Here is a 22,390-nt window from a genome sequence, read left to right as displayed (position 1 = left end):
CAACCACACCTTCTGCAAATACAGTCTATTTAAAATATGCTGTGACACCATGACATCACACATCACATCATGGTTATGTCACTGGTCAAAGCAGATGGATGGTACGGCAAACTTCAGTTGCCCCTGACATTATAATCATCCTAGCCTGATTGCCACCCTGAAGATAATTTATTTTGTGGCTTGTAGTGTGATTTGAAGCAGTGCTTTGTTATAGTAATGTTTCCACAATAATCCATATGACACAATTTAGGCGTACATGGGAGTGGAATGTTATCTTGTCTCTGGGGTATGCTCTTGAGTTTCTGGGATGCACACCATCAGAATAATTCTGTTAGTTATGCTCTCTGCATACTTCACAGCCAACATCCACAATATCTTGGTAATGTATGGGATATCAGTTACTCAAGAAAAATCATACATATTTTATAGTTTGTCTAATTTTTGTAAACATTGAAACAGTTCATTGGTACATGTATTGAGGATATATTACTTCATAGCTTAAACTCTCTCTCTCTCTCTCTCTCTCTCTCTCTCTCTCTCTCTCTCTCTCTCTCTCTGTTAATGTTGCAGCCAGATCTTGTCTCCCTAACCACAGTAACACAGGACCCAGTGAGAGAACTCCATTAATGTAACTGTACTGCATTTTGTTGAACAATCATCTAAATCACAGAATGAACTGGGATATACTGAGGTCTGTGCAGTAAAGAGTAAAGTATGTCTCCTTAATCCTTTTCTGTTGCCTATCTGCTGCTTTTGGCATGAAATAAATCAAAGTTGGACCTACTCAAAACCATGAGTTTGTACAGAAACATTTCATTGTTGTTCTCCACAAGCTTCACCATTTGGATTCATCGGTCTCTCTGTGGCGAGATTCTCCTCTGCCAGAGTAAAATGTCATACAACTGCACATACTTCTAGCTATTCAGTTGCCACCACGAGAGAGAGAGAGAGAGAGAGAGAGAGAGAGAGAGAGAGAGAGAGAGAGAGAGAGAGAGAGAGAGAGTATACTTTTTGTGCCACTCTGGCCCAGGTAGTGTTAACGAAGAGGATGGCATAACTGACATTGTAGTCAGGACATCAGCAGGTGCTTTAGTGTCTCATCAAAGGAGAAAGTAGTGTGGACAGCTTCAAAGTGAATCATTGATGTAAAGTGTCTTAAAATGTTTTTGTCATGCACTTACTGAAGTAAATAAGACATTGGGGACAGGGACTTTTGCACTCTTGCATAAACTGAAACCTCACATAATCATAGCAGAGAATGCTGTGAGCTTCAGTTCTCAGTCTTCATGTATGTTAGTTATCCACCACTTAGCGTATTTTAACCCTTTTATACATATATCTTCTGAGTGTGAAAGTGGACACATGTGGAGGAAGTAGAAGCCACTCTTCAGCTGATAGAATGTAGTTACAATCGTAGAATCTGGGACATTTAGATACCTATTTGTGATCTATACATAATAGTCCAGTGAATGTTAAGTCAGTGTGGTTTGTTTTTCATTCATTGCTACATCTTTGTACAGATGGTACTTCTCAACAGATGGAGATTTCTGAGTGGGTACTCCTTAATCAATGATTAATTCTTTTCATACAGTTTTGTGGTGGGATGATGCTTAAAAAAATCCACATACCACTGTTGAGCACATTTTCATCTACATTCGTCTTTAAATGTATGGTGTGGTGTATTCAGCCATTGGTTAATTAGGTCCATTGCCATGCTGAAACATCTTACAGACTCCTTCCCCCCCCCTCATCCCACGGGGCACACATCTATTTTGTGAGTACGTGTTTAACTAACATGTGACCCCAGCTGCGACAGCACTACTTCCCTTTTGTGCTTAAAGTCTGTCCTTCTCCTATTCTTTTTTTCCCCCACTGACTTGCCATTGCACGATCTTTGTATGTCAGCCATGTTTGGATTTGGGGGGACACTTTTGTCTGGCACTTTATACACCATTTTATCTTTCACTACATGGTCTCCATTGTTGAGCTTTACCTACTATTTCTCTTCAATAACAAAGGCAGATGACTTGCAAATGAAGCGCCCTCAACTTCCTTCCACTGCTGGCTGTTTGGCAACAGAAGTTCCTTTTGAAGGAAAAAATTTCTACAATACAGAGAGATATGACCCCCACAATGTTTCCTGCCTATGCCATAGAGGGAACACAGGGCTGAGAAACAAGGAGAGAAATACTCCCCAGTATACTTTGTTTGCTCTTGGACCAACAGGGATTCCTTTGTGGCCATCAAACCATTATTCTTTGTTGAACATCTTGAGAACAGGTTTGGGGAAGTAGAAGTGATGAGGAAAATGAAAAAGTCATTAGCTTCTGATTGAAACTGCGGGGCCTGCTCAGTCACAGGCACTGCTTGCCTGTGACAAGCTGGATTCCATCCCTGTTACTATCACCTCACCCCCTCCACATAACAGGATATCAACTTCCACCATGACCTCCTTTTACAGACCAATGATGAGTTGCATGCCAGTTTGGGGAGATGGGGGTGTGCATTTTGTCTGCCATGTCAAGTGGGGACTAAAGGACAGTAGGGTCGATACTGGGACCTTCATCTTGGCCTTTGAAAGTGACTCATTGGAAAATGTCATCATGATGGTGTACCCGTGTGATGTGAAATCGTATGTTCCCCTCCCATGCGGTGCTAGAAACGCACAATATTAAAGCACATGTCTTCCCGTTGTACACAGGCGCTCTTCGTGCCCCACCCCCTTTCTATGTCAACTCGGAGAAACACCATTCTCCTGTTCACTGGACTGCACTGTCTTCCAAAAAGAAAAGAAAATCCAAGAATACAAGACCCTTTATCAACTGGGGTATCGGGGTCAAGAAGAAATATGATCATCTGCATCCTTTACATGGGGTGATGATTTTTGCTATTGCTACATCATCATCCCCCCCCATGAACCATGGACCTTGCCGTTGGTGGGGAGGCTTGCGTGCCTCAGCGATACAGATGGCCGTACCGTAGGTGCAACCACAACGGAGGGGTATCTGTTGAGAGGCCAGACATACGTGTGGTTCCTGAAGAGGGGCAGCAGCCTTTTCAGTAGTTGCAGGGGCAACAGTCTGGATGATTGACTGATCTGGCCTTGCAACATTAACCAAAACGGCCTTGCTGTGCTGGTACTGCGAACGGCTGAAAGCAAGGGGAAACTACAGCCGTAATTTTTCCCGAGGACATGCAGCTTTACTGTATGATTAAATGATGGTGGCATCCTCTTGGGTAAAATATTCCGGAGGTAAAATAGTCCCCCATTCGGATCTCCGGGCGGGGACTACTCAGGAGGATGTCGTTATCAGGAGAAAGAAAACTGGCGTTCTACGGATCGGAGCGTGGAATGTCAGATCCCTTAATCGGGCAGGTAGGTTAGAAAATTTAAAAAGGGAAATGGATAGGTTAAAGTTAGATATAGTGGGAATTAGTGAAGTTCGGTGGCAGGAGGAACAAGACTTCTGGTCAGGTGACTACAGGGTTATAAACACAAAATCAAATAGGGGTAATGCAGGAGTAGGTTTAATAATGAATAGGAAAATAGGAATGCGGGTAAGCTACTACAAACAGCATAGTGAACGCATTATTGTGGCCAAGATAGATACGAAGCCCACACCTACTACAGTAGTACAAGTTTATATGCCAACTAGCTCTGCAGATGACGAAGAAATTGAAGAAATGTATGATCAAATAAAAGAAATTATTCAGATAGTGAAGGGTGACGAAAATCTAATAGTCATGGGTGACTGGAATTCGAGTGTAGGAAAAGGGAGAGAAGGAAACATAGTAGGTGAATATGGATTGGGGCTAAGAAATGAAAGAGGAAGCCGCCTAGTAGAATTTTGCACAGAGCACAACTTAATCATAGCTAACACTTGGTTTAAGAATCATGAAAGAAGGTTGTATACATGGAAGAACCCTGGAGATACTAAAAGGTATCAGATAGATTATATAATGGTAAGACAGAGATTTAGGAACCAGGTTTTAAGTTGTAAGACATTTCCAGGGGCAGATGTGGACTCTGACCACAATCTATTGGTTATGACCTGTAGATTAAAACTGAAGAAACTGCAAAAATGTGAGAAATTAAGGAGATGGGACCTGGATAAACTGAAAGAACCAGAGGTTGTACAGAGTTTCAGAGAGAGCATAAGGGAACAATTGACAGGAATAGGGGAAAGAAATACAGTAGAAGAAGAATGGGTAGCTCTGAGGGATGTAGTAGTGAAGGCAGCAGAGGATAAAGTAGGTACAAAGACGAGGGCTGCTAGAAATCCTTGGGTAACAGAAGAAATATTGAATTTAATTGATGAAAGGAGAAAATATAAAAATGCAGTAAATGAAGCAGGCAAAAAGGAATACAAACGTCTCAAAAATGAGATCGATAGGAAATGCAAAATGGCTAAACAGGGATGGCTAGAGGACAAATGTAAGGATGTAGAAGCTTATCTCACTAGGGGTAAGATAGATACAGCCTACAGGAAAATTAAAGAGACCTTTGGAGAGAAGAGAACCACGTGTATGAATATCAAGAGCTCAGATGGCAGCCCAGTTCTAAGCAAAGAAGGGAAGGCAGAAAGGTGGAAGGAGTATATAGAAGGTTTATACAAGGGCGATGTACTTGAGGACAATATTATGGAAATAGAAGAGGATGTAGATGAAGACGAAATGGGAGATACGATACTGCGTGAAGAGTTTGACAGAGCACTGAAAGACCTGAGTCGAAACAAGGCCCCTGGAGTAGACAACATTCCATTAGAACTACTGACGGCCTTGGGAGAGCCAGTCATGACAAAACTCTACCAGCTGGTGAGCAAGATGTATCAGACAGGCGAAATACCCTCAGACTTCAAGAAGAATATAATAATTCCAATCCCAAAGAAAGCGGGTGCTGACAGATGTGAAAATTACCGAACTATCAGTTTAATAAGCCACGGCTGCAAAATACTAACGCGAATTCTTTACAGACGAATGGAAAAACTGGTAGATGCAGACCTCGGGGAGGATCAGTTTGGATTCCGTCGAAATGTTGGAACACGTGAGGCAATACTGACCTTACGACTTATCTTAGAAGAAAGATTAAGAAAAGGCAAACCTACGTTTCTAGCATTTGTAGACTTAGAGAAAGCTTTTGACAATGTAGACTGGAATACTCTTTTTCAAATTCTAAAGGTGGCAGGGGTAAAATACAGGGAGCGAAAGGCTATTTATAATTTGTACAGAAACCAGATGGCAGTAATAAGAGTCGAGGGGCATGAAAGGGAAGCAGTGGTTGGGAAAGGAGTGAGACAGGGTTGTAGCCTCTCCCCGATGTTATTCAATCTGTATATTGAGCAAGCAGTAAAGGAAACAAAAGAAAAATCTGGAGTAGGTATTAAAATTCATGGAGCCGAAGTAAAAACTTTGAGGTTCGCCGATGACATTGTAATTCTGTCAGAGACGGCAAAGGACTTGGAAGAGCAGTTGAACGGAATGGACAGTGTCTTGAAAGGAGGATATAAGATGAACATTAACAAAAGCAAAACGAGGATAATGGAATGTAGTCAAATTAAATCGGGTGATGCTGAAGGAATTAGATTAGGAAATGAGACACTTAAAGTAGTAAAGGAGTTTTGCTATTTAGGAAGTAAAATAACTGATGATGGTCGAAGTAGAGAGGATATAAAATGTAGACTGGCAATGGCAAGGAAAGCGTTTCTGAAGAAGAGAAATTTGTTAACATCGACTATAGATTTATGTATCAGGAAGTCGTTTCTGAAAGTATTTGTTTGGAGTGTAGCCATGTATGGAAGTGAAACATGGACGATAACTAGTTTGGACAAGAAGAGAATAGAAGCTTTCGAAATGTGGTGCTACAGAAGAATACTGAAGATAAGGTGGATAGATCACGTAACTAATGAGGAGGTACTGAATAGGATTGGGGAGAAGAGAAGTTTGTGGCACAACTTGACTAGAAGAAGGGATCGGTTGGGAGGACATGTTTTGAGGTATCAAGGGATCACAAATTTAGCATTGGAGGGCAGCGTGGAGGGTAAAAATCGTAGAGGGAGACCGAGAGATGAGTACACTAAGCAGATTCAGAAGGATGTAGGTTGCAGTAGGTACTGGGAGATGAAGCAGCTTGCACAGGATAGAGTAGCATGGAGAGCTGCATCAAACCAGTCTCAGGACTGAAGACAACAACAACAACAACAACAACAACAACAACATCATCATCCTCTCTAGCAATAGGACCCTGCCCTTTGCGCCTCCCACATTGGGCCTTTGGGAATTGCTGAACTACATATGCTCCCCTGGCAGTTGGGAGTGTTGACTTCTTCACCCACTGGGGACGTTGAGTCCCAACCCCAGGCCAGAAAAGCGACTCCCTTCTCCAGCATCTCTCACCAGGAACGGGTCCTGCAAGACTCTCCCCTCCCAGGATTATGTTGATCTGCAACCAGATCCCAGGCTGTGGCTGAAGGAGTCACATGTTGCTGGTTGTTGGGGCTTCGCATTCCTCCTCTGTCTCTGAAACTTGTGCAGAATAGATCTCGCCAACATTGAAATCATTCAAGGAGAAGAGGAACAATAAGATGATGTCCAAGATAAAGATAAATGTGATTCCAGTGGTTCCTGTGTTGCTGCACCCTGCATGTTTAAACTCTGTACCCTTGGCAGAGTTCCTGGTGGCTCTTGTGTCACTTGAGCCCCCTCGCCCCCCCCCCCCCACTCACCCCCAACAACCTGCTTCTGAACTGATGTGTACTGATGCCATGTCCTTGCAACCAGTGGCAGCAGGCAACCCTGGGGCATATTTGCCTCCTTGGTACCTTCACACCCCCACAGGAAACCAATAGCATGATCCTCCAGTGGAAATGTCTCAGTTTTTCCCACCACCTGGCTGAGTTACAACATCTCTTATGCATTTCCCCAGCTTTCTGCATGTCCATCCAGGAAACTTAGTTTACAGCATTCCAAACCCTTACCCTCTATGACTATTGGGGCTATTTTAAGAATAAAGTTGACTATGAAAGAGTGTCGGTCTGAGTTCGCATGTATGTTCTGGACTGTCTGCAGTGAACACATGCCATTTGATACAACTTTGGAGGCTGTGACTGTTTGTATGAGGATGTTTCTCGATTTTACTGTCTGTAATGTGTAGCTCAATCCCAATGTTTCAGCGGCTCAGAACATGTTGTGTGCACTGATTTCTCAGCTCCCCCTACCCTTCCTTGTTTTAGGTGACTTCAATACCCACAGTGATTTGTGGTTTGGAACTATGAACACTGGCTGTGATAAAGCTATCAAAATGTTGCTTTCAGAAATTGATTTTTTTCTCTTGAATATCTGTGACCCTACACACTTCAGTGTGTCATAAGGATCTTATTTGGCCATTTGTCTTTCCATTTGCAACCCTGGTCTTTTCCATTCATGGAGAGTCCATAATGATCTTTGTGTCAGATCGTCCTGTCCCTCTCTCAACGTCACTAGCCTGGTCGTCCATCCAGATGGGCTCTGGGAAATGCTGACTAGGATGCCTTTGTCCTTTGTCTCACTCTTAGCACCCTACCATGTGGAGATATTCGTGTAGGACAACTGCAGCCATTTTGTCGTTAGCCTTTCAATACACGCCGCCTGGAGCCTTATAATCATCTGTTAAATGAATGGGAATTCCCCAGTGCTCTAGCCCTCTACACTGATGCCATTCCAGGGCCAGACCACTTCCACAGCCAAATGCTCAAGACACCTATCAGTGGATTGCCAACAACATGTACTTTCCATTTTCAGCTATATCTGAAGTGAGGGTGAGTTTCTGTCTCAGTGGCAAGAAATTGCGATCGTCCGAGTACTGAAACCGAGTAAATACCCCCTTGAGGTGGAGAGTGATTCCCCAATTAATCTCACTAATGTTTTCTGCAAGTTGCTCGAACGTATGATGAGCTAGCGGCAGAGTTTGTACCTCGAGTCTTGTGGTCTTTCAGTCCCGTCCCAGGGTGGTTTTTGCCAAGGCCATTCTACTGCTAAAAATTTGGTCTGTCTGGAGTATGCTGTCCAGTCAGCTTTTTCCTGGCATCAACACTTTATCGCTGTCTTCTTCGACTTGCAGAAGCCTTATGATACCACATGCCATCATCACATCTTCGTCACCCTTCGTGAATGGAGTCTCCGGGGCCTGCTCCCAATTTTTTTCTGGAACTTCTTGTAACACTGTACTTTCCATGTAAAAATTGTTATTTCCCACTGTACCCTCCCCCCCCCCCCCCCCCCAAAAAAAAAAAAAAAAAAAAAAAAAAAAAAAAAAAAAAACGAAAGTTGGGGTCCTGCTGGGCTCTCTATTGAGTGTGCCCCTTTTTTTAGTGCTATCAATGATCTGGCAGCAGCTGTGGGATGTGGGATTTCTCTTCCACTGTGGGTGTGGCTGAATGCTAACTGCAGGATGCCATATGAAAGGCACAGTCCTGAGCTCTCACCCGTGGCATCCAGTTTTCAGCTGCCAAGACATGTGTTCTGCACTTCTGTACTGTCTATCCTCAACCAGAACTCGCTTTTATGACCAATTGCTCCATGTGGGGGAGTCTTATAGTGTTTTGGTGCTGGTCTTCCTGAGACACTTTGACCTAAAATATCCCACGCTTGGAACAAGCTATCAAATTTTGAGGCGAGGCATCAATCTATTCTGATACTGCTGCACAATCTAGAAGTAGTCAACCACCCACTTAATCATATGTGAGGATTATTTTTGCTGTAAATCTGTAGTTGTTAAGCGAGTCGATTGACTTATTCTGAGTTCTTATGTCACCAGTTTGCTTCATATTGCTGTCATTAGTTTTAAATTGTTCATGACTCATTGTGTGAGTACCTCACATAACTTGTATTCTGGCAAATTCTGCAGAAATTATTCATGGTACCCAAAATTGTACAGTGTTACTTAATTTCACGCTGTACAAAAATGCCAATGCAATAAATAAGCATGAAAAAAAGTTTTCTGCTTTTAGATTGTCAACTTAGAGCTCCTGTTGAACAAAATATCAAATAATTTGCCAGCGTTACGGTACCTGAGCCTTTTGGGGAATGTAGCATGTCCAAATCAGCTGTCAGACATGGAAAAAGATGAAGAGGACTACCAAAGATACAGGTAATCAATTGTGAAAAGGACAGAAAATATTATTCCAAGTAACTGAATATTTTTTATTTTTTTTGTTTTAGGCATTCTTGTCTCTCAGAAGTGAGTACAGCTGGAATTGTGTACATCTGCAGATACCATATAATTTTTATTTGTCTCATGCTACAGTTTGTACCTCTGTTAAATGGTGACAGTTACTATTGCTGCAAACTATGTTGCAACTATAGCTAGTGTGGCTAATACCCAAATGTTTTGTTAACAAATTGTATCTGAATCATTTGTATGTGAGCAAGAAGTACAAAGTTAACATTTATAATTGGAGATAAAAACGCAGTACATTAAGGGCATTAGATGCCTATATACACTGGTGTGCAAAACTTAGGGATGAAAGTAACTTTCACATGATGTATCACTGGTGACTGATGCAGCTCAATGAAACTGGGACCATACATGGAAAGAACTGCTGCAGTAAGTGCAGAAGAAAACTGAAAGAAATAAGCAATGAGCCGAGTTGAAATGATTACAGTGAAGTCACTGCAATATATGATGGTCCTCTAGATGTCACAAAAGGTGGCACATGTTTCATAATAGGGAGTGTGTTCACCACGGGTGATAGTGGTTGCTCTGCAACGTGCTTCCGTGCTGATCACAATGTTGGTAAGGAGTTCCTGTGATAGAATATTCCATTCCTCCACCATTGCAGTTGACTATAGCTGGATGGTCTTTGGTGCATGTAAATGTGCTGCTGCAATATGTCTCCCAAACACTACCCACATGTGCTAAATGGGTGACTGCACCATATGGCGAGAGGCAGGAACACTTAATGCACCCAGGAATGTTGTCAAACATGATTGTTTTGGTGGTCCAGGTTTTATGGTGTGGGTATGAATAATGTAGTTACCATGGGAATACTGACTTCCAAATCTTTGACCACGGTACACTCACCGGTCAGTGTTATTGTGTTACTGTACCCCTTCCCCATGTGCATCTTTTCAGGAATGATAGTGCAGAGCACAAGTGGAATGTGTCAGGAAGACATATTGCAGCATGTCTGCTCCACCAATGACCATCCAACAATAGTCAACCACACCTGTAGAGGAATTTAATGCTCTACAACTCCTTACCAGGCTTGTGATCAGCATAAGAGCACATTGCGGTGCATGCATTGCCATCCATGGTGATCACACACTATATTAAGAACCATGTCCTGCCTTTCGAATACCCAGGGGATCACCATAAATCATGATGACTTCAGTGTAATATTTCTTTCATTTACCTTCTGTATTATATTGTAGTGGCTCTTTCTATGTATGGTCCAAGTTTCATTGAGCTTTGTTACTTGGCGGTAACACATCACACGAAAATTACCTTTGTCCTTATACCGAGAAACATGTGCATTTTCATGGAAAATTGAAAAATGAGCACCTGATGTGGAAATAGACATTGTAACTGCAGTTCATAGAGAAATGAATGTAGATCTCTCCATGTTCACTTGGATACAGACTTACATACCTGTTAGTATCTTCAAAGTTCTCCAATAATAGCCTAATATACGTATTATACCAGATTGGTTTCATCATAGCAGCACTTATTTGATGAGGTGCTTTATCCCCAGCCTTATAGAAGTAGCTGCAAAATTTCTAGTGTTAATGTGTGATAACAAAGCATTTAGTGATCCATTGCTGATAAAAAGGAGTCATATTAATGAAAGTATGAGGTGCTGGTGATATAGATTACCGAGTTAACAGTTTGTCCAACTGTCTAGTTGGCCATTACTGTCACTTCATTGTGATTAAAATTAAGAATGATCTCATGTGGGTAAAGTTAACAAATTATACAGTTCCTGTTCAAGTACTTTTTCTCTGTTGTTTTTGTAAGTAACCAAAGTGATAAACTAAAAGAATATTTGGCCGAGAGGACCGAGAACATGATATTGGAAAACTAATTTTCAACAAAAGTGGAAGTAAAATCAGTATTCACACTACTGTTCTCAGTATACATAACAGATAGACTGCAGTGCCCTGATTGTTACCTGAAAGGTGCTGTTACTGGATGCTCATAAGGAAATGCAGAATTTGGTGTACTGAGTAGTAGTTCTCTTTAAATGTGGGTAAATGGAAGATGATACCCACGACAAAGAGAGGGAACCTGTAGGCGTGTAATGGCAAAATTCTGAAGCCGATCTCATTGTTTAAATGTTTGGTGATAACACTAGGAAGCAATATGAAGTGGCATGAATATATAAAATCAGTTGTAGGGAAGGCAAATACAAGACTTGAATTTACTGGGAGTGCCCTGGAAAAGTGTAGGGCATCTGTAAAGGAAATTAAACATAAGTCACTTGTGAGACCTTTTCCACAGTACCACTCCATTCTTATCAAGTAAACATTTAATAAAGTTGGAGATGGGTTGCTAGAATTGTAACCTATATAGAAATGCTGCAGAAATGGCCTGAGAACTTAAATGGAACTGTTTGGGAGAAAGGAAGTATTGTTATGGTAAAACTCTCTTAGGTAAATTTAAAGGCCAGTACTCAAGGGGACTTTGCAACTGTTGTGCTATCTCCATTGTGTAACTTGCATGAAGACTGTTGGAATAAGAACACATATATTGGGGCATGTAATTAGACAAACATACTGTCTTTTCCTCCGTGTTTTATTTGTGAATAGAACAGTGAAGAAAGTTGCTCATCTTGGTTCAGAATGTGCAGCACTGTCCTCTGTACAGTGGCTCGGAAAGTATATATGTAGATGTGGAAGCTCTTGTGCAGAAATTACAAAACATGTGAATTTGAGAGTCATATGTTTTAAGATCTGCATCATAAAAGCTGTAAAATATTTGTTTAATCTTTAAAGATCTATTTAGATGAAGAAATTGATTCCTGACATTTATTTTCAGTTATTGGCTGTGAATGTAATGCAGAAAAGTTCAGTTTTAAAGAAGTGTCATAAGTTTTATGGCAAAAAGGAATGCATTGGCCAGTTGATGTGAACCAAGGTATTGGAATCAATTTGTTAAACTAGTGACTCCTTGAAATGTTCTCCTGTGTGATTTACTTGTTTAACCTGCAGGTCCTCTCATACATCGGATCAGAGTATTTACACATGTAGGAGCATGTACCATTGGACCAACATCCTCTAACATTATCACATGGGAGATGCACTGGTATACAAAACCATTACATTCAGATCTTGAAAGCTGTTAGGCCCTTCTATCTCCAATGTGCAGACACATTTTCTTTGTGTGTGTCTCGCAAGAAGACAGTCCATGTTAGTAGACCTTGCCCTCTGGTAGACTGCATGAGATGTCTAATCATTTCAGTCTGTTGGAAAAGGTATACATTGTTTAAGTCCTCACAGATGCCTGATGAGCTTATGACAGTACTCTTACATGTTTTGAATCTCTTGGAGTTACAGAGACACTTCCTTTCAGGATAAGTGCACAGTGTGTTGTAACAGTTTATCTGTACAAAGTATAGTGCAACTACACAGTCACTCATTGTTCTACATCAGATTTTTACTTCCACCTCTATTTGGGACAAGTGTCTGAGACATAAGTAACTGTCAATTTTCCTGCAATACACATTATTGTTATTCCATGATGAAGTTGAAACGATTTTTTCTCAAAAAGATAGTGATCAGAATTAGCAATGCATGTACAATTTACTGCTGATATCTAATCTACCTCAAGTTGGTTTATCACATATGACATCTGAAGCATTTTAATTTGCCTGGATTACTGCTAGACAGCGACTATCCTTGCAGGAAAAACTAATTCCTGCAAGCACTGTTTTCAGCACCATCATAAATTTCTTGTAAGAGAACTGTTCTGTCACAAATTTACACTTGCTTTTAAATTAAATCTTGCTGTTTACATCAGAGAAGACATTAAAATTTGCATTGTAACTCGGATTTGCTTGATGAAAATCAAAGGTTCATTTTTAGGCGTGCTCTGGCATGTAGTTTTAATCCTTCACTGTGTTACATTTGTAGATGTTGACTCATTACCATCTGCTTGACATAATCTTAAAAAGTGTGTGCTAGTTGTACTAAATCTGACTATTTATGTGTTACAAATTGAAGACTATTTTCTCCATGTGAACAGTAAAGCTTGTGGCTGTTTAGTTTTGATAGTTACAACATTTAGCCACACATTTTACAACTGAATCTGTTTCCATATATAATATTTTAACACTGTTTCCTGTTTTGAATGGACTCTACAATTTGTTGACCAAGTCATGTTTTCATTACTTTATCAAAGATAACTTTTCTGTTTAAATTGTAGTTTTTTTTCCTAGAATGAAATTCAGTGAATTAGTGGTGTTATGTAATACTATTCACAAATTTGGAAGAACCTGAATCACTTATCTTCATTCAAGTGAGTTGTGTCTATCCAAAGTAGCCTAGCTGAAGATCAGTGCCATTTCTTGAGAAAAGCCACATCCATATCATTAATCGGGTTTTGATGAAACTCTGGCAGAGAGTTTTTAATGTCAGAACTCATGTACACAATTCCAGGAATCAGTGGAAAATATATATCTCCCTCTATCCCTCTCTCCCTCCCACTCCCCCCTCCCCCTACCCCCCCTTTCTCCCTCCCCCATCCCTCCCTCCAGTGGTGGAAGTAGGGGTACAGGGGAAGGCAATAAAGGAGAAAGGATGCTGTGGAGTGATAGCATTCTTTATTATATATGTGTATTTTTTGTTGTAGGTACTATGTACTATATAGACTACCTAATCTTCAATTTCTTGATTCAACGAAGGTAACAACTGAAGAGCGTTTGGAAGCTAGTCGCAGAGGTCAGTTGATGAAGGTGGTCTGCCCAACAAATGTGGTATGTACTTTAAAAGTAACTTTTACTCTTAAGTAATATGTCATTTTCCTGTAGAGAGATATGGTACTGAATTCAGTGCAACATAAGATTTATTTCACATAAACAGGACTGAGTTGTAACTGGGATACTGATGTATCATTATTAGCTGCACTGTAGCAAGGTCTTCCGAGTTTATTAAACAAAGATCTGGATTCCGTGATTTGTCCAGGTTGAAACCACTGTCTCTGGCAATTAAATTCTACACCAAAACGAATTTCAGCTGGTTCTTTCACCACCGAGTCCTGAAAAGATGAAGACCGTGCAAGAATTTCAACATTTTCATACCACATGGGGTGACTGGTGTTTGTGTAGTGCTCAGCCACAGCTGATTTAGTGGACTGTAAGAGCTAGGTGTACCTACAGTGTTCCATGAATCTTTCATGGACTGTACTATGTCCGATGTATGAAATGTATGAAAGCCCCACTCACAGAGGATCTTGTAAACATCAGGATTGTAGAGGATCAAGACATCTTTGGTGGAACCCCAAAAATTGCTACTGTCTTCGATGGAGGGCGAAAAGCACTTTGTGCTTAGTGGGAATCCAGCCAAATTTTGAGAACAGGCTTCCAACATGTGGCAGGAAAGCTATGAATTTGGACCATACCAACACATTTGTACAATTTTTCATTTGTATACTGGTGTTCCACATTAACTGGTAACTAAGCTAACACAAAGTACACTGTACCTTAAACCAGAATTAAACTAGCACATAAGTAGCATTACACAATCCAAAATATACTAATTATTCTCTATAACACGAATCCATTTGAAAAAATGTCAGTAAGATTGCTGTGAGCTTTACCAAAATTTAGACAATATGACAATTGTGTAAAACCTGAAGGCTATTTATATGATGGGTGTAGCAGCTGTTAAGAAAAATTTTTACTACCATATTTTACACTGCCTTGGTAGTGCATGATTGAATTGTGAAGTGTGTAACCAGTCTGACTATGTACTTATGGTAGAAAAACATACTGAAATATGTCACAATGAATCATGACAAAACACACTCCCTTTTTCTGAAGTTTTGTGAGTTATTCGGAGTTTACCTCATTTCCTAGTCATCAAGACTTTTGATACTGCCTTCCCCGGAGACTACTGAACAATTGTAGAACATAATGAAAGATGTCACATTTAATTTGAGCATTAGCAGAATATGGACCCATTTTCATTGTACCTCCTCCACCTTGTCATTTTTTTAGGGCCTTAATGCTCACATTGCAAAACCAAATATAACTTTTTAGGCAGCTTAAAACATGGTCTTTTTAATGAAAATGGCTTAAAAGATTAGTTTCTTGATGACTGGGCCTACAGTGAACTAAATGTTTTGAAAGGACATTGTAAGAAAGATTCCAATATAACTGCTTAATGTGTTTAATTGATTATTATGACAGATGTTGTGGAAGATTTCAGTTTTTAAGTACATCTACGTTGTCCTGATCTATATGTAACATCTGATGAGATAGTATCTGGTGATATTTCCTGTATTTTTTGACAGTTATCACTATAGATGTTTTATATTTACATAGAAGATATGTAAGTATAGAACTCTGATAGGAACTGTTAAGAAAATACAAGGAATATTTACAGTATCATATCAAAATATTGCACCCACCCCCCCTTCAGGGGTCCACAACTCTTTTTGTGGATACGTGAGTATCCGCCCCCTCCCCCCACCTCTTCCCTTCCCCTTCTCTCTCTCTTCAGGAGTATGTTTCGTGCCTACGTCCGGAGGTGGACACTTGTAACTTTTAGACATAGTTTCTCTTCTTTGCTCTCTCTGCTGGAAAGTCTGTCACCTCTGTGTTCTTCTGTTTTGTTGCTTCTTCTCTTTACCCTCTTCTCCACTACAGCATTTTGAGACCTCTCTTCTTTCCTTTTCTGTGCTCCTCCCTTTCTCTTTCTTTTATGGGTATACAAGTAGGACAAGTATGTACTCCCTGGTAAAGGCCAGGCCCAGCGAGGGGTGATTACCCGAGCTGGTACCTTCCGAACGTGCCGATTGGTCCCCCCCCTCTGTCCGTTTCTCGGGAGGTGTGACCTGAGGTGTGGACAATTATCTAAGGCGGAAGTGCCCTCAGAGAAGTCCCCCACAAGGAAGGAGCGTGCCATTGGAGATGCCGGTAATCATGGGGGGATACTTTTACAATGGTTTTCTCTACTCTTACAACTTCTGCCCACAAGAGAAAGCTTGAGGAGCCTCAGCCATGGACAATTCTTCCATTAGTGCCAAAGTTCCTAGTTGTTTCACTGTGTGACAAAGGTCAAGACTTCTCCACAGTCAACCCTTTCATTATTCAGAAAGGCGTCAATGCAATTGCTGGTCCTGTAAAGTCTTGTTCCCAAATACAAAATGGCACCTTGTTTTTAGAGATTGCCCTGTTTTCAAAGATAAACGAGTTATTCAGAAAATCAGAGTGAAGGAAAAGGTGTCCACTTTTGCTGTTCATAAGTTATTCACCAGTAGAAAGCCCACTGTGCTCCCAGCGGGTAAATATAGCACTGTCCTTGCATCACCTCGGCGTACTAAGGAGGTAGCCACACAGACTTGCGATCTCGTCTTTAGCACTATGTTCATCAGATTGGCCAGCCCAAAAATCAATCGCCCATTCATCTTCCACTATCACCTGCTCATTCTCAGGCTCACACTTGATTGGCTCCTGCTAAATCACGGGCCTCAAAATTGGACACCTGGACTTCCCAAAAAAAAAAAAAAAAACCTGCTCGTGAAGATTTTTTATGTACCCCAAGAATAGTAACACCCCCCCCCCCCCCCCCCGACCACCATAGTTTATCGTTGGACATTTGCTGTTTGCTGCTTTATGCACACAAATGGAGGATGGAAGGATGTCACATTTATTTACACTGATGGCTCAAAGACCACATTTAGTGTTGGGAGTGCCTGTATTGTTGGCGACACCCCCCTAATAGATTTCTGCTTCCCAACCAATGTTCAGTTTTTACTGCGAAGCTTTATGCTGTTCTCCGACTGTCCAATACATCCATTGCCATAAGCGGCTACAGTATATTATATGTTTGGCTTTTCTCAGCTCTCTTCTCAACCTCCAAGCTCTTTATCCCGTCCACCCTCTGTTCCACTGGATTTAGGACAGATTCTACTTGCTCTACTTGGGGGGAGTCTCTGTGGCATTACTCTGGATCGCAGGGCATGTTGATATCCGTGGAAATGAAGCAGCTGATATTGCGGCCAAGGCTGCAGTCTCTCTTCTTCGGCTCGCTGTTCAAATGGTTCCATTTGCTGATCTGCAGAGCGTTTTATGTCGTTGTGTTACTCTTTTATGGCACACACATTGGTCTACACTTCCTGATAATAAATTACGAGATGTTAAAGCTCTTCCGTGTGCTTGCGCCTCTTCCTCCCGGCCTCGTCATTGAGAGGAGGTAATTTTAACTAGACTCTGGATAGGGCACTGTCCTTTTAGACATAAACATCTTTTAAATGGTGATCCTCTCCTACTTTGTCCTCACTGCTCTCAACCGTGGACAGTGAGACATCTTTTACTTCAATGCCCCCATTTTAATCCGCTACGTGCCCGTTTATAGTTGTCGCCTGATATATCTTCCCTTTTGGCAGATGACACGTGCTGCGGTGGCCCGGTGTAATGTTAAGCTCCCTCTATACTGCTTAAGCGTTTTCATGGACTTACTTGTTGAAAGAATGCTGGTTCTGCTTTCTTGCAGCGCCAATGTCTTCTGCTAGCACTGGACGCTTCTCCGAAGATTTCACTGCTAGGAAGGGGAAGTTTTCTCTCTCTCTCTCTCTCTCTCTCTCTCTCTCTCTCTCTCTCTCTCTTCTTATTTAAAAATACGCTACTTGTGGAATATTATTCAATGCACCAGAACATATTTATTTCCACTTTGTACAAAAAAACAACTAAACTTTATGACGTAAGCCCACACATTACCGGGCACCCAAGATTAGTTAATTACACATTTTTGAACACAATGAACACACAAGCTTTTATTGTGGCTGACTATCCACGTCCAGTCCATGTACTCTCAACAGCAGTTCAACGTCTACTAAACAGCACTATCTCGAGTCACTCAATTTGTTTTTCAACAAGACAAAGCTACATTACTGCTTGCAGCCGGCCATGGAACTTGCGGGCCGTATGTGTGTATTCTTGGCAGGTCGTGCTGAACACTTGCCAGTGCCGACAAATTTTCTCCCTTCTAGTTTCGCCTGCACAAACAATAAATGGGTGCAGTATCCCCTTGAGCCCTGCTTTAAAATAACGTGTGTTTGAAACGGGTGGAACACAAGTGTCTCCAAACTTTTGTGAAATTCTGGGAGCACTACAGTGCTCAGCTGATCGCGTCCTTGATTATATCAGTGTCAGTGAGATGAGGTCGGTCATTTGAAGCTCTTATTGGGGGAATACAACCCCCCCTTCAATAGTAGTTTTCTAAGATTTCCTTATGTTTTTAGTTTCCCTCCTGCTTGAGTTTTGCTCCCGTTGGTGCTGATTTCACATTCAGTTTTTTTTTTTTTTTTTTTTTTTTTTTTTTTTTTTTTTTTTTTTTTTTTTTAATTACCCTTCCCTAAGCTGTAGAATGCAGCACTTATGACCGTAGCAGTTTTGCACTCTAAAACCATGACAAAAAAAGTTGCACCACACCATATAAAACAGCACAGAATCGATGTGAAACTTAACAAGAGCAGTCACCAGATACAGTTACACACACACACACACACACACGCACACGCACGTCAGGACAATGTAGACATGATACTGGAAACTTGCTTACAATGGTTTAAAAGAGTTTACAGAAGACAATTTTTTTTGTAAAAGTGGGTCAGAAGTAGCCTTTTTGTCATTTTTAGAAAAATTGTCATGTGTGCCCTCAATTTGTAAACTATTGGAAAGTAGTAGGTGAATGAAATTGTGTAGATCTTGTATTGGTAAGTTATTATGTTTAAGGTTTCAGTTGTACCCCACAATTACTTCTGGAGATATAAAAAGCTAAACTTAACATTTTTTAATGCCTATTTTTTTGGCCATGTTTGCTTCAAATTGTCCATATGCAATCACTCAGGAAGGCTTTTTCTGTGTTATTTCACTTAAGAGAGCACAAAAAGGTGTACAAGATGACCAAGTTTCATTTCTTTCAAGAAAATATTGCCGGAGATATTATGGCTCAAATTTGCTGAAAACTCACTGGTGCAGTGTTGATAGCTGCACTATGGGGTCAAACAAATGACTAAATCTCCAGAAGTATTAAATTGATGTTGATCTTCATAGTAACATGTGCTTTCTTGGGTGTCAAGCAGAGCAACTGATATATCATGGACGAATTTGTTAACTGTTAGAGTAGGCCCACTGTCTCTGCTACTCATTGTGGTTGAACATTACTAGATTAACTGAACAATAATTATACAAAATTACAATTAACTACAGGTGTGTGGTTGACAGGGAAACACACACACACACACACACACACACACACACACACACACACACACACTCTCTCTCTCTCTCTCTCTCTCTCTCTCTCTCTCTCTCTCTCTCTTCACAATTTGTACCACCATGTCAATTGATAAAATGATACCACTGTGAATAACAAAGAAAGAGTAATTTATTTAATTAAATGTATACCTGTGGGTATCTTAGTTTTTTAATTATAGGGAATCATATTAAGTAAGATGTGTCACAAACACTGAAACACTGACATACCTGAAAAAAAATTCTGTTGTATGATTTGTGTATGCACTCAACCTCAGGAATTAATGTCTAGGTTAATACTGCAATATGCTATTAATGAATGCTGCAACTTACTATCTATCAACAGAATTTCTAAACTTTATTCAGCAAAACTCATTGTTGCTGACAAGATACCTTATTATCTGCATACAGTGACATAAACTTGCAATTTGTATTCTGAGTGTGAAATAGTAATAATGTTCCATGGCATGATATGAGTGAGTGGTCTGGTAACCATTATCGTATGGTAATATTCCACGACATAAAAACAGATGTTCATGTTATTTGTAGCAGCATAGATGGTCGCTACCATAAGTACCACTGCCACCTATATTCAAAGTCATGAACGAAGGCCATCAAGTTTGGGCTCATTCTGTGCACTTGATGCCATGAATTCTCTGTCAACCAGTGGGCATTCAGTAGTCTCACGAGTCCTCTGCTGTGAGTGTTATAGTCCATGCGAGCATTAAATCTGATCGTAGTTAGTTTCTCAGTGAATTTTTATTGCATTTGCCGCATGTTGTCATGGCTGATGATGGTGGTAAGCAACAGCTTCTACATAAACAAAAAATAAACATAATTTGCAGGATACATACTTTCTTCAAGTGCAAAACCCCTGTATGCACGTACTGCAACTGTCGTCTGGAACCCACAGTGCTGCAACCACCATCTGTGCCTTGCCATGCACAGGCTTGCTTCATTCATGAATCGGACAATAGTTCAGTTGCTTCAATGACAGGTGAATAACATTGAAAAGAGCATTGAACTCGATGTATGTTATTACATTCCTCTGTCAGGAAGGGAGGGCCAGCTCCTTGATGTGTGTGTTCAGTGCTTTTAATTTTAACTGCATACTAGTTTTTTTGTGCTAGCCAATAGGTAAGCCCATGTGTATTTTCATGGAGTTGTGGCATGCTTAGATTTTAGTTACTGATTAGCTGTCAGTTGAGATATAGCTACAGGTGTGAGCAATTGGTTCTGCTCACCTATGATTGGCTTGCTATGTTTGTATATAAATTTGGAAACACAAGCCACAGTAATTCTCAAAATATATGAAACGGATGTTAATATAAGGTGCATTCAAAAAGAAATGAGCTGAAGGCATAATTACCGAAACCAGTACCTGTATGCTAGAAGTATTGACACTGCCTGTTGAGACACTGGTCCCACTGTAACACAAGGCAGTGAATGGCTGTCTCATAATATTCCCAGGGCTGCAAGCCCCTCAGAGCCTTTTTAAGGGGACCAAAAATGGCATAATCACAGGGACAGAGGTATGGACTGTGTGGAGGGTGGACGAGAACCTCCCGTTTGAATTTCTGCAAGAGTGCCACGACTGTGTTGGCTATATGAGGCTTTGCATTGTTGTGGAGCAGAATGACTCCACAGGTGAGATTGCCTGGTCGTTTTCATTTGATCGCTTGGCAAAGGGTGGTCAAGGTTCACGAGTAACGCTGGAAATTCACTGTTGTCCCGTGCTGCAAGAAGAGAATCAGAAGCAGGCCATCTTGGTCAAAGAAGAACATCAGCATAACCTTTCCTGCACTCGTGTGGATGGCGATGTCCGGCTGTATGTATGGAACTGGTTAGCATTGCAGCCCCAGGAATTTTATGAGACAGCCATTCACCACCTTGTGTCACAACAGCCAGGGCCAATACTTCTAACATACAGGTACTGGTTTCTGTAATTATGCCTCCAGCTTATTTCTTTTTGAATGCCCCTTGTATGTCAAGAGGCGTTCCACATGTCCAAGCAGTCAAAAATTCTCATTTATTCACAAAATTTGCTGTGATAATGCATTTTCCGTATCTGCAGGCGAAGTCGATGCACAATACACACTGTGACTATGAGGCTCCTGTAAAATGAATAAAAGAAGTTGACAGATGTGTCCAGAGACATCACATAGTCTCCCCTCAGAGTAATTTGCAAATTTGTGGATTGAAAACTTCCATGAAAAAACATTAAGTTGGAAAAGAGTAAAAAGAATCAAGCTATGGACATTGGCAGTGGGTAACTTGGACCGTCTCATTCAACTCACTTAAACTATTTCATAAAGTAGTTAGTATATTGACATTTGTAACAAATATTATTATATTATACTTCTTAAATTGCTTTACAAACAATACTAATGCATTTGTAAATGGTCAAAAGACAGGACTACATATGTTCTAATTCCTCTTCATATAAAAAGGTTCAATTATGGACTGCTCCAATTTCAGATCGTAGTATTACTATTGCATACTAGCAAAGTCCTCCTGTACATAATGAATCAGCACCTTAAGACATTTCTGCAATCTCAGATGTCTGCAGAATGAGCACATTTTGTGACAGGTAAAGGTACATTAGAAGCAGTCACAAATTTGAGGCAGATAATAGAAAAATCTCATGAGTTCTGTTTACCTGCCTTCTCTTACACCCTAGATTAAAAAGGTGTTTGTTTGTTAGAAGAAAGGTCAGTGTTGGCTGTAATTTTGCTGGTTTATTGACAGCAAAATTGATTTTCAATCACATAGTGATCATCTTCAGTGCTGTAGTGTACAAATTAAACTCATAGGCACTGGTGTCAAGTTATCATCAGCAACCAAAACTATGTAACGATCGCAATGAGTTATTGTGATCATTACATAGCTTTGGTTTCTGATGACAACTTGACACCAGTGCCTATGAGTTTAATTTGTAC

The 22,390-nt window shown here is 40.6% G+C and overlaps 1 protein-coding gene across 1 annotated transcript in view; it reads left to right on the top strand.

Moving 5' to 3' along the window:
* The window catches only part of LOC126298712 (leucine-rich melanocyte differentiation-associated protein-like), a 41,944-nt gene that overhangs the window by 5,292 nt on the left and 14,262 nt on the right, over positions 1–22,390 (top strand). The window contains exons 3-4 of the mRNA XM_049990135.1: positions 8,985–9,124; positions 13,823–13,946. Of these exons, the coding sequence (XP_049846092.1) occupies positions 8,985–9,124; positions 13,823–13,946 (264 nt within the window). The remainder of the gene's footprint in view (positions 1–8,984; positions 9,125–13,822; positions 13,947–22,390) is intronic.

Source organism: Schistocerca gregaria, chromosome X (genome assembly GCF_023897955.1).
Source record: "Schistocerca gregaria isolate iqSchGreg1 chromosome X, iqSchGreg1.2, whole genome shotgun sequence".
NCBI classification, from domain to species: Eukaryota; Metazoa; Arthropoda; class Insecta; order Orthoptera; family Acrididae; genus Schistocerca; species Schistocerca gregaria.
The sequence above is the reverse complement of the archived record's forward strand: the minus strand, read 5'-3'. Positions and strand labels throughout refer to the sequence as shown.